The sequence below is a fragment of the Phascolarctos cinereus genome, unplaced genomic scaffold, assembly GCF_003287225.1.
Source record: "Phascolarctos cinereus isolate Bilbo 61053 unplaced genomic scaffold, phaCin_HiC Scaffold_4;HRSCAF=312, whole genome shotgun sequence".
Classification (NCBI taxonomy): domain Eukaryota; kingdom Metazoa; phylum Chordata; class Mammalia; order Diprotodontia; family Phascolarctidae; genus Phascolarctos; species Phascolarctos cinereus.
This window is the reverse complement of record NW_027555847.1, coordinates 143,690,477-143,703,758: the sequence shown is the minus strand read 5'-3', so window position 1 is coordinate 143,703,758 and position 13,282 is coordinate 143,690,477. Positions and strand designations below refer to the sequence as shown.

Sequence of the window (13,282 nt, the reverse complement as noted above, 5' to 3'; positions counted from 1 at the left end):
TATACATATGTTCATAAACACACACATATATAACATTGTACCATTTCAAAGTGTTTTAAAATGTATACATAAAATGTGTGTGTACATATGTATATATATATGTGTGTGTGTGTATATGTAAAATGTGTGTCCGTCAAGTGAAAAAGCAAAAATAAATTTGAAACATATTGCTTTGTATGATATTGCATCAGTAAGTTCAGATAATTCATTGTACATAGGAAAGAAGCAAGATGGTGTAATTTGAGTCATTAAGACTTGATTTCAAGCCCTATCTCTGATACATACTAGCTGGGCGGCCATAGAAAAGTAATTTAGCCTCTTGGTACAGCCTTTCCCCTTAACTCTAAGATTATCAGTGCAGATAAACTGCCAATCTGCATTGGAGGAAGGGATTTCCATAGCAGGAGTTCCCCATACTGACAAACTCACAGGTCTAGCTGAGCCCCCCCCAAAAAAACAAAAATGAAACCAGAGAATAATTGCTAAAATTTTTGCCTAACCTATTCCATATCTATGAGAAGAGAGGTTTGGTTTTTTTGGGGGGAGAGGGGTAGGAAGAGGGAAAAGATAGAATCTGAGCAGATATGGGATACTTTACTGTAACTTATCTGAGCCTCAGTTTCCTCATCTGTAAAATGAAGAAGTTGGGCTAGATGGCCTCTGAGGGTCATCTTGGGGGGCTTTAACACAACAAAAAACTCATATGTAAGCCTATACACAGGCAAGGCAAGATCTTTCACTCTCTACATGGCCTCGGAGATCTATACAGTCCTCAAAACTGGTGTTAGGTTATTCCAGCTTCAAGGATCTCTGCATTTTCTGCCACATAGTGTTTCCCTGAGTGGGCTCCCTTGACCAGGGGAAGTACTTGGTATCAATGAAAATTGATACTGACACCCTCCTCTAGATGTACACAGTCCACATGACTCACTGTACGAATAAATATAGAGTCCAGGTTTCCTTTCCCACACCATTGCTCTATTTCCCATTGTGCTCAGTTACATCTCTTACTCGGTCCTAAAAACCCCTTCCTTGCTCCACCATTGCCTTAGTTCTCTGGAGGGGAGGCATGCATATCTCTGTGGCTGATGCAGGGAACTTTGTGGCTCCAAGAATGACGGGGAACAAAATCTTAATCTCCATTCAGGCCCTCTCCTCTCTCTGGATGTCTCTATCTCCAATTTGTTGTTTATCTCCAGCTAAGTCCTAGGATGTGAAGTTCAGGTAAATGACTAGCCACAGATTCAAGGTGTTAATCACCTTGACAATCAATTCATTACTGAGACAACCCATCATTTGTAAACCTCATCAGTGGTCTGCACAGACACACACACACACAAACTAAATAGACAAATAAAAGTATTACTGGGATCCTATTGGTCACACCCTTTACAGAATACTTGGACTCTTAAAACCTCAGAATTGGAAGAGACTTCAGAAGTCATAATTCAGCTTTCCACTCGACAGAATTTCTTCTCTTCGTACCATTTACACGTGTAACTTTTCCGACAACTCCCACAAGAGGGCTATTCAGAAGTCGTTTTCACACCGAGCCTGTAGCCCTTACCCAGAGCTGAACATTTCCAACAAAATGTAAACGAGATTTCAAAATAGAAACACCATGTTCATTATTGCCTCTAGCTGTCCTGTGAGCTTTTTGAGTTCTGGGTGAGAGCACGGCTATATTTTCATTTACTCATTTGTGAAGAATTTATCGAGCGCATACTGTGTTCAGACTGTTGACTTTCCGTTGATATTTTAAGTAAGCATACGTGGAAAGAAATCATTGTTTGAGTGATCTTTTAGACAAACAAATGTTTAAATTCCTCAAAGTGTACAGCAGGAAGGTAGGCTGCATGTTGCCAAACCCCTGAGAAACTGGGCGGGGTGTTATTTCATATCCTTTTTCAATACGTGTTTCAGTACTGGGGAGACAGAGGACAAGGAGAGTAGAACAATAAAGGTAATTTTGTGTTTGTATCTCCAGTGCACATAGTAGGACCTCAATAAATGTTTGTTGATTGATTAAATGTGGTTGATATCCAAAGTTATTGTAAAATAATATCCCTGTTGTTATAGGGATAGGGATAGGAACTGGATCAGTGATTTCAATAGTTTGGAGACCTCCCAGATATGAGAAAACTCCCTCTACTGAAGTGTAGGTCAGCACCTTCACTGAAGCTTAGTCTTAGAGTGTTCATTAGGGTACTGAGATGTTGAATGATTTGCCGAGTATCACACAGTCAGTATGTGTCATGAAGGACTTAAATACAGGTATGCCCATTACTTCTATGGTACCAAGCTGCCTTTCAATGATAATGATAGTAATGATGATGATGATTCTGTTTATACAGTCCTTTATGGTTTACAAGGAGTCTTACACACATTATTCCACTCAATCTCACAGCAGCATGTAAGGAAGATGCTACGATTATCCTTTTTGCATAGTCTAAGCTCACTCGTGGGGCATAGTGCAACTGAGACCTTAATGTTTAGAGCTTTTCACCAAACGGCATAGAGAGATGTGTAAGTCTGACAGGGAATATAATCAAATTGGGGTTTTGCCTCATAGTTGTCCTCTAAGACTGATAGACATATTTTAAATCAAAATAAAATTTAATGCAAATAAAAGGAGGATCTGTGATTTTTGTCAGCATAAGAATGTCCCAGTATGGGAACTCCCTCCAGCAATAGAGATCACAATCTCTCTGATACAATCGATAAATCCTTGAGAGAAGTCTGAAGCACCTACAGGTTAAGTGTCTTTCCCAGGATACAAGCTGGAAGTTGGGTCTTTGGGACTCCAAGCCCAGCAGATTATCCACCATACCTCAACAGACTCTAGAATCAACATACTCTTCAATCACATGTGAGATGCTGATATTTTATTCAGTATCCTAACACAGAACTTCATTTTATTCAGTCTTCTGATTAATATTTGTCTTTCACTCCTTTCTAATGACCTCCATAAAAAGAACCCAAATTCTGGGTTTGTTTTTTTCTTTTTTGGGGGGTGGAAGTGGGTAAGTGGAATGATTGGACAAGGACCTATAATGTCAGTGGAATTTCATATGTAATGTCATGAGGAATTTCTGCTGAAGAAACTCCCTGTACCAATATAGACTAGCTTCTGTTCTACAACTTATAGTTTTAAGAAGTTGCCCACGGCACTAAAATGCCAGGTGAGTTGGCTAGTAGGTGTTATAGATGAAACCCAAACTCATGCCCTCCTGACTCCAAGGCCTGTACTCTATCCCCTACACCACACTTCCTTTTTTCTACTTATTAGGTGTTTTAAATATCATTTTTCTTTCTCATTACAGGTGGAGCAAGGGTCGATCTCGTGGACCAAGATGGCCATTCTCTTCTTCACTGGGCGGCCCTGGGAGGAAATGCTGATGTTTGTCAAATATTGATTGAAAATAAAATCAATCCAAATGTGCAAGATTATGCAGGAAGAACCCCCTTGCAGTGTGCTGCATATGGAGGCTATATTAACTGCATGGCCTTACTCATGGAAAATAATGCAGATCCTAATATACAAGACAAAGAGGTAGGGATCAGGTGCTTTTTTTTTTTTACTATAATACATTCAGTTTGTTTTGTCATTCTTATGTCTGGAGATTTCCTTAGTCAGAGATTTTTTAAATTAAATAACTAAATGTTATATATAATAATACAATTTTAATTATACACCTATAATTATATGACTATATGATGCTATGTTATATAAGAAGTTATATATTTGTTATTGTTATTCAGTCATTTCAGTTGTGTCCTACTCATCATGACCCCATTTGGGTTTTGTTTTTTGGCAAGGATACTGGAATGGTTTGCCATTTCCTTCTCTAGTTCATTTTACAGATGAGGAAGCTGAGACAAATGGGGTTAAGTGACTTGCCCAGGGTCACACAGCTAGGAAGTGTCTGAGACCAGATTTGAACTCAGGAAAATGAGTCTTCCTGACTCCAGGCCTGGCACTCTGTACTATGGCACCACCTAGCTGCCCATGTGTTATATATAATATACATTAAAATGTTCAAGTCGTGACATATCTTCTTGACATTTAGTATTTTATTTTTCCCCACTTACATGTAAAAACAATTTTTAACATTTATTTTTAAAACTTTGAGTTCCAAACTCTCTCCCTTTCTCCCTCCCAACCCCTCCCCCATTGAGAAGGCAAACAATTTAATATAGGTTATACATGTGTAGTCGTATAAAACATATCTACAATAGTAATGTGAAAGAAAACATGGATAAAAAAATAAAAAGCCTCAAGAAAAATTTAAAAAGTTGAAAAAAAAGTATGCTTCAATCTGTATTCAGACACCATCTTTTCTTTCTCTAGGGATGAATAGAATTTTTAATCATAAGTCCTTCAGAGTTGTCTTGGATGTTGTATTGCTGAGAATAGTTAAGTCATTCATAGCCAATAATCTACAGTATTGCTGTTACTTTGTGCACAGTACATTTCACTCTGCATCAGCTCATGCAAATCTTTCCAGGTTTTTCTGAGATCATCCTGCTCATCATTTCCTATAGCACAACAGTATTCCATCATAATCACACACCACAACTTGTTTGGCCATTCCCCAATTTATTAGCATCCCCTGAATTTCTAATTCTTTGCCCCCAGAAAAGGGCTGCTATGAATATTTTTGTACATATAGGTCCTTTTCATTTTTGTTTTTCATCTCTTTTGGTATACAGACCTAGTAGTGGGATTGCTAGGTCAAAGGGTGTGCATGGTTTTATAGCCCTTTGGGCATAGTTCCAAATTGCTTTACAGAACAATTGAATCAGTCCACAACTCCACCAACAATGCATTAATATCTCATTTTCCCACATCTCCTCCAACATTTGTCATTTACCTTTTCTGTCTTATTAATCAATCTAATAGGTATGAGGTAGTACCTCAGAATTGTTTTAATTTGCATTTCTCTAACCAGTAGTGAGTTAGAGTATTTTTTCATATAGCTATAGATAGCTTTGATTACTTTATCTGAAAACTTATCATATGTTTTGATCATTTCTCAATTGGGGAATGGCTCTTATTTTTATAAATTTGATTTATATGTTTGAGAAATGAGGTCCTTGTCAGAGAAACTTGCTTCAAAATTTTTTGCACAGTTACTATTGCTAACTGTATTTCCTTCCATCCTATCCCCCCATTTATTCTATTCTCTCTCTCCTTTGACCCTGTCCCTCCTCAAAAGTGTTTTACTTCTGACTAACCCCTCCCCCAATGTGCCCTCCTTTCTATCATTTCTCTCCTTCACTTATCCTCTTCCCTTTCTACTTTCCTGTAGGGTAAGATAGATTTCTATACACAATTTCATATGTATGTTATTCCCTCTTTGAGCCAATTCTGATGAGAGTAAGGTTTACTCACTCCCCCCTTTCCCTCCACTATAAAAGCTTTTTCTTGCCTCTTTTATGTGAGATAATTTACCCCCATTCTACTCTCTCTTTTCTCTTTCTCCTCGTACATTCCTCTTTTACCCTTTAATTTTATTTTTTCAGATATCATCCCTTCATATTTAACTCACACCTGTGCCCTGTCTAATATATACTCCTTCTAACTGCCCTAATAATGAGAGAGTTCCTATGAGTTAGAAATATTATCTTCCTATGAAGGATTGTAAACAGTTTAACCTTATTAAGTCCCTTTTGATTTCCCTTTTCTGTTTACCTTTTTGTGCTTCTCTTGATTCTTGTATTTGAAAGTCAAATTTCTGTTCAGCTCTAGTCTTTGCATCAAGAATGTTTGAAAGTCCTCTATCTCATTGAACATCCATTTTTTCCCCTGAAGGATTATACTCAGTTTTGCTGTGTAGGTGACTCTTGGTTGACATCCTAGCTCCTTTGCCCTCCAGAATATCATATTCCAAACCCTCTGATGCTTTAATGTAGAAACTGCTGAATCTTGTGTTATTGTGGCTCCACAAATACTTGAATTGTTTCTTTCTGGCTGCTTGCAATATTTTCTCCTTGACCTGGGAACTCTGGAATTTGGCTGTAATATTCCTTGGCAGTTTTCCTTTTGAGATACCTTTCAGGAAGTGATCAGTGGATTCTTTCACTTTCTATTTTACCTTCTGTTTCTAGAATATCAGGCAATTTTTCTTGATAATTTCTTAAAAGATGATGTCTAGGCTCTTTTTTTAAATTATAGCTTTCAGGTAGTCTAATAATTTTTAAATTATCTCTCCTGGATCTTTTTTTTTTTTTGCTTTTTTAGGCAATTGGGGTTAAGTGACTTGCCCAGGGTCACACAGCTAGTGAGTGTCAAGTGTTTGGTCTGAGGCCGGATTTGAACTCAGGTCCTCCTGACTTCAGGGCCAGTGCTCTATCCACTGCACCACCTAGCTGCCCCTCCTGGATCTATTTTCCAGGTCAGTTGTTTTTTTCCAATGAGATATTTCACATTGTCTTCTATTTTTTCATTCTTTTGGTTTTGTTTTATTGTTTCTTGATTTCTCATAAAGTCATTAGCTTCCATATGTTCAGTTCTAATTTGCAAGAAATTATTTTCTTCAGTGACCTTTTGGATCTCCTTTCCCATTTGGCTAATTCTAGTTTTGTTGTTGTTGTTGTTCTTGTTTTGGTGAGGCAGTTAGGGTTAAGTGACTTGCCCAGGGTCACACAACTAGTGTCAAGTGTCTGAGGCTGGATTTGAACTCAGGTCCTTCTGACTCCAAGGCTGGAGCTTTATCTACTGTGCCATATAGCTGCCCCCTAATTCTGTTTTTTTAAGGCATTCTTCTCCTCATTGTTTTTTTTTTTAACCTCTTTTACCATTTGGCCTAGTCTGTTTTTTAAGGTGTTATTTTCTTCCATATTTCTTTGTGTCTCTTTTACCAAGTGGTTGCCTTGTTTTTCATTATTTTCCTGAATCATTCTTATTTCCTTCGCAGTTTTTCCTCTATCTCTCTTACTTGATTTTCAAAATGCTTTTTGAGCTCTTCCATGGCCCAAGACCAATTCATACTTTTTTTAGAGGCTTTGGTTGCAGGAGTTTTGACTTTGTTGTCTGAGTGTGTGTTTTGATCTTCCTTGTCACCATAGTAACTTTATCCAGTCAGAGTTTTTTCTGTTGTTTGCTCATATTCCTAGCCTCTTACTTGACTTTTAACTGTTTCTTACAGTAGGGCTCTGCTTCCAGGGTAGAGGGTGCACTGTCCCAAGGTCCCAAGTTTCAGGGGTATTGTGCAGCTGTTTTCAGAGACACTTCTAGGGACCTGTAAGTTTTCAGTTCTGATCTAAGGAGAGGTTTCCTCCTCTCCTGGCCTGTGCTCTGGTCTGTGAGTGACCACAGGCGCTCTTTTCTGCCCTGGGACTGTGAGGAGGGTTCCTGCTCCACTGTGGCCACAAGCTCTGCCATGCTAGTGTTCCTCCCTGCTCTGGGACTGCCACCGAGCACCGTAACCCGGATCTGGGTATGGGTAAAGCAGCAGTGCTAGCAAAGACCCTGTAATCTCCTTCTGACCGGTTTGTTCGACTCCCTTATCGTCTGTGGGCTGAGAGCTCTGGAAGCAGCTGCTGCTGCTACTGATTCAGTGGCTCCCAAGGCCTGCCCCTGGTTTGCTGAGGCCCGCTCCGTGCTGGCGAAGCCCGTGCTGGACTGAGCTTCTCCCTCACCCCGGTGCAACAGACCTTTCCTGCCGGCCTTCTACATTGTCTTGGGCTGGAACATTGTTTTACTCCATCTTTTTGGGGTTTTGCTGTTCTAGAATTTGTTTAGAGTCTTTTTTAAAGGTATTTGGAGGGGTGTAGGGGAGAGCTCAGGCGAGTCCCTACCTTTAATCTGCCATCTTGGCTCCACCCATAACATATCTTTTCTCTATTCATCCATTCAACAAATATTTATTGAGCACATACTGTGACCATGCCAAGCACACTAGTCACCATAGGGGTGAGGGATGAATACAAAGATGGCACGGCCCTTGCCCTCAAGGAGCTTCTGGTCTTGTCATGATCTCTGCTATAGGCTGGTGGCTATAGAATAGAAGTGGAGCAAAGTTGATTATAAAGCTGTAGCAACTGGACTATTAGTGCAAGCACATGGTGCTTATACAAAGAAAACATTTCACTCTTTGACAAACCTTCAGAGACAGAGAAGCTTAAAGGCCAATCAGAAATGAAGATAATGGGCTGCAGTAGAAGACAGCGGGGAGAAAACAAAACAAAACCCAACAACTGTTGTTCGACTCCTATTTGACAAGAACTTTCAGAAACACGTCAGTTATGTCAAATGAGAGAACATACTTGGATGTGATGCTGTAAAATGAGGGTTTTGTTCTTGTTTTTCCAAAGCTTAGTAGAATTTGAGAGACAATGTAGTATAGTAGAAACAGCTGCCTCAAAGCCAGGAAGATTTGAGTTCAAACCTCACCTTGGACATATTCTGGTTTTGTGACCTTGGGCAAGTCACCTAACTTTTCAGTGCTCCAGGCAACTGTAAAACTATGTATGAATTGAAGAGAAGGTGCTGACCTACGTGTGCAGAGGGTGTTTGCTCCATTGAGCAGCTAGTTGGTTCGATGGATAGAGCACAGGGCTTAGAATCAGGAAGATCTGAATTCAAATCCAGCCTTAGACGTTTACTAGCTGTGTGACCCTGGGCAAGCCATTTAACTTCTGTTTGCCTTCATCCACTGGAAAAAGAAATGGAACCACTCCAGTATCTTTGCCAAAAAAACGCCATAGACAGTATTGGTGTGATATAGTCCACAGGGTCACAAAGAGTTAGACATGAGTGATGGAACAACAAATAACAAATTCCACATTCAGTTCCCATCCCCTATCTGTGAGCTTATGCATCCCATGGGTCTCCAACCTTGGTCTCCAACCAAGTAGTCACTTTGGGAAACCAGCCAAGGCAAGTTTCAGGAGTCATGAAAGAAGATCATTCTTTATTGTTATCACCTTGGTGAGACCCAAGAAGTGTTACCCAGCCTGGTTACCTACATACCTTTTTCTCAGAATTGACTCTGAATATCTTTTAGCTACTTAAACAAAATTGAAACTGACCTAAGAGTAAAGATTTGCTGTCATCAAGGGTTTTTTAAAAAGACTATCCCTCAGATAAGGTAATTCTATAATCCTAGATTCAGGAAGACCTAAATTCAATTCTAGCCTCTGAGATTTACAGATCTGTGATCCTGGACAAGTCAATTTCTGCCTGCCTCAGTTTTCTCAACTGTAAAATGGGGATGATAATAATAGCACCTACATGAGGCTCAAATAAGATTATATTTTTTAAGTTCTTAGTGCTTGTTTCCTAGTACATAGTAGGTGCTTAATAAATGCTTGCTAAAAATAAAATTTAAATAAATTAAAAAAAAAATACTTGCTTCCTTCCTTCCTGAGGAAGCAAGTCTTTCTGAGACCTGGTTTCCTTATTCTTCCTTTGTCTTCTCCACCCTCCCTCACCCCCACTCCTAGGCAGTTCTGCTGTTTGAATTGAATATGCATGTAGATATCTATCTTTTTAAGTTGGTCTAATAATATTCTTTTAAAACTCGAAGCACTCTTTTGCTTTAGGAGCGTTTGCTTTTTGTCCTCGTTCACAGGGCAGAACGGCACTACACTGGTCCTGTAACAATGGCTACCTTGATGCTATAAAATTGCTGCTCAGCTTTGCAGCTTTTCCCAATCAGATGGAAAACAACGAAGAAAGGTAAATTCTTGGTGAAAACCCACCAACCTGCTCAATACACACTCATGCTTCTAGATGAAATGCAAAAAACAAAAGCGTAGGCTTCCATATTGTCGAAGAGAAATGAATGACATTGAAATCAACTGAAATGACACTGAGGAGATCTTGAACAAGGGGTGAGAGAACTCTGTGGTCAGCTCTGCCTACACTGGCAACTGAGAACCACAGGATTGTTACAGTTTGTCTTGTCTTATTTTACAAATGAGAAAACAGAGGTCCAGAATGTCAATCAGTTGTGAGTCAAGAGAGGCCTGCAGGGGTGTGGCCCATATAGGGTGTATGATGTACAGATCAGTGGGAAGATTGGGGGTTTTGTTGAGTGTAGAAAGAGAGCATGTGGGAGGGACTACTCTGAATCCAGGGAGCAAAACTAAGGTCAGGGTTTGAGGTTTTCAGACCAAAATTGAGGAAGAGGGATAATGTAGCATCCAGTTAAATGGGCTAACAAGCAATAAGAATAGGAAAGCTTAGGCCAAAAGGGAGAGAAGAGCATATCTTTTCTTCTTCCTTTTCTCTGCCTTACTCTCCAGGAGATAATTTGAGCTTCCTCCCCCTGACCCTTCTCCTTGTCTACAACTAAAGTTTACCTGGAAATAAAATGCAAAGAATTTGTTTAATTGCATGAGGGAGACTGGGCAGACCACCCACATACTCTTCCTCCTATAAACCAGTGGGTCTACATCCCACAGGGATTGGTTAAAAAAAAATAGTCATTCATTAGGGGAGTAGAAAGTCTAGGAGGTCCAATACACAGCAATTTACGTGAATCAGCAAATGAAAAATCCACTAATGCACCAGGTTGCCTGTGTGAAAGACATGCACCAAGAATCAGTATATCTCATTTGGATAATTAAGGCCACTGCAAAATAATAGCTGACATTTATATAGTAGTTTCCTTACAAGATTTCTGTGAGGCACAAAGTGCAAGCAGTAAGTATCCCCATTATACAGATGAGGAAACTGAGGCTCAGAGAAGTTAGAAGGCTTTCCTATGGTCACCCAGCTAATTGGTTTTTAGAGCCAGCATTAGAACCCAAGTCTCCTGACTCAACACTCTCTCCGTCATAGCTTGCTTTCTCTCCTAGAAGAATTTTGACCATAAGTGAAACTCACTTGATCTAGTAATGCCCAGGAGTCTAAGATTGAACAAGTAAATGAGAAAAAGATAGGACTTTTTCTCTTTGAAGACCATAAAGAAGGGAGAGGGAAAGGGAATGAACCAGGAATAATAAAAATTGCAATGGTCACAATAATGACAATTTAACATTTGTAAAAAGACTTAAGATTTATCTGCAAAGTTTTCTCTCGCCAACAACTGTACAAAGTATGATCCCCATTTTGCAGTTGAAGAAACTGATACTTGAAAATGTTAAATAACTTAAGGTCACACAACTAGTATCAGAAAATGTCTGTAGCTGAGGTACCAGCCTGGATGCAGGTGCTTCTTTCCTCCTCTGCAAAATAATTTGCAGCTCATTGTTTGCATTTGTAAACTGTCTGAATGTCAGTTATGTTGTTGATGAAAACAAGGACATGGTGAAAAATATCTGATTGCAATTCAGGTCTCAGCTATTGTTGGGGAATTCCTCAGCCCAGAGATCCTAAGATCATCCTTGAGAGTAATTTCTTCCACCTAGGCTTGACTGGAGGTCAATAAATCAAGAGACAAGATTAGAAGATAAAAAGTTTAATTAGCATCAGTTGATGGACAGTTGCCAGGTGGCTACAACTTTGTAGAACAGAGGGAGATAAAAACATATGTAGGATTTTATACAGTTTTAGAGCAGATGGCAAAAGGACCCTATCAAATAAGGCTATTGGGGAACCTTCCTTTTTTAGAAGGTGCATAACAGGGGCAAGATGTCAGATGATGTGGATGAGGAATGGAGAACGTCTTAACTTTGGAGGAACCTTTGTGTTGGCCAAGATCTAATCTATTCCAGGGAGGTTGTTTCCCTATAGCTAATCTCGGACCATTAAAATGTCTAGGTGGGACCTAAGGTCTAGGTCTAAGGTAGTAGAGGCCTCCTTTTGACATGTGTGTTAAAATTGTATCTTGTCCTGATTCCTCTGACCAACATACACACACACACACACACACACACACACACACACACACACTTCTATAGTCAGTATAATAAGTTTATAAGTAACCAGTATAAAGGGGTAATAGCATGAAATAAAGTTGCAAAGAGGAACCTGGAAGTCACATGCAAAACATCCCAAAGATCAAAGAAGCATAATTTACAAATTGTATTATATATTAACCAATATTCACATTCTGGTAATTTGTGCTGAATCAGGGGAAGCCATCTAGGCACTGTTGTCAGAGCCTTTTTGTGCTATGATTTGTAAATTCCAGATAAATTTCAGACCTCTCTAGTAAAGACCAGCAGATTGCCAAAAGGAGCTGATAATTTTGAGATGATGTGTTTGTGTTAACTTTAAAGTTTTACCAACAACTTTGAGATGACTTGAAAATGTTAACGAACTAACCCCACGATGGCACAGATAAGAGTTAGTCTGCTCCAAAAAAACCCAACAACTATAAAAAGGAGACCTCAGACTACTGCCTCTTTCCCCAGCATGCTTCCATCCCCATGGGGTCCATGTTGCCTAATGCTCCCAACTCCAATCCATGGTTATGAAAGTAATATTCTCTACTCCCCCACTATGCTCTTCCTCATGTTTCCTGCCTTCCTTCACTATCCCATCCCCTGTCCCCACACCATCTGCCTCTGAAGTAGCTCAAAAGAAATGTGACATGCACAAATTCTTCACATGGATTGTTTGTGCCTGACCTGTAGTAGAGTATTCTGAGCTTATGTTGGTCTGATCAGCCACAGTCGGACACACTCTAACTTGGCTTTAACATAGTGATGTCATTTTGGTCTCTTCAAGAATACAGGACAATGGCCAACCAGCCCCCACTTGTCTCTGTATTTTCTGTGCTGTTTGCTTGCATACACTCTGTGGTTATATAATCACACTCTGTGTGATCATAGCCCTATTTCCTTCTGCCATCATGGTCTTTCCCAGTGACTACTCAAAGAACTGGGTGTGCCTTTACCCATTTCATAATTTCATAAATTATCAATTCAAGATGGAATCAGACCAGGAATCTGTCTTTATGCAACCCTATGTGTTACATTGACCTCTAAGGCTACAATTTCTGGGGAGACATTTCCCCAAACTCACAGCACACAGGTTTTATACATTTCCTCCACACGATCATACATATTGGGGCAGCTAGGTGGCACAGTGGATAGAGTACTGGGCCTGAAGTCAGAAAGACTCATCTTCCTGAGCTCAAATCTGATCTCAGACACTTACTCGCTTTGTGACCCTGGACTTAACCCTGTTTGCCTCAGTTTCCTCATCTGTAAAATGAGCTGGAGAAAGAAAATGGTAACCACTCCAGTATCTTTGCCAAGAAAACTCCAAATAAGGTCATGAAGAGTCAGACACAGCTGAAACAACTGAAATCAGTCATGGAATCTTAGAGCTGGAAATGATGATTTGGTTTCACAGATAAGGAAACTGACCCACCAAGGAATA

The 13,282-nt window shown here is 39.7% G+C and overlaps 1 protein-coding gene across 4 annotated transcripts in view; it reads left to right on the top strand.

Moving 5' to 3' along the window:
• Positions 1–13,282, top strand: part of INVS (inversin) — a 229,991-nt gene that overhangs the window by 174,054 nt on the left and 42,655 nt on the right. For all 4 annotated transcript variants that reach the window (XM_020995530.2, XM_020995531.2, XM_020995533.2 and 1 more), the window contains 2 exons: positions 3,324–3,553; positions 9,579–9,685. In XM_020995530.2, coding sequence (XP_020851189.1) covers positions 3,324–3,553; positions 9,579–9,685 — 337 coding nt within the window. The remainder of the gene's footprint in view (positions 1–3,323; positions 3,554–9,578; positions 9,686–13,282) is intronic.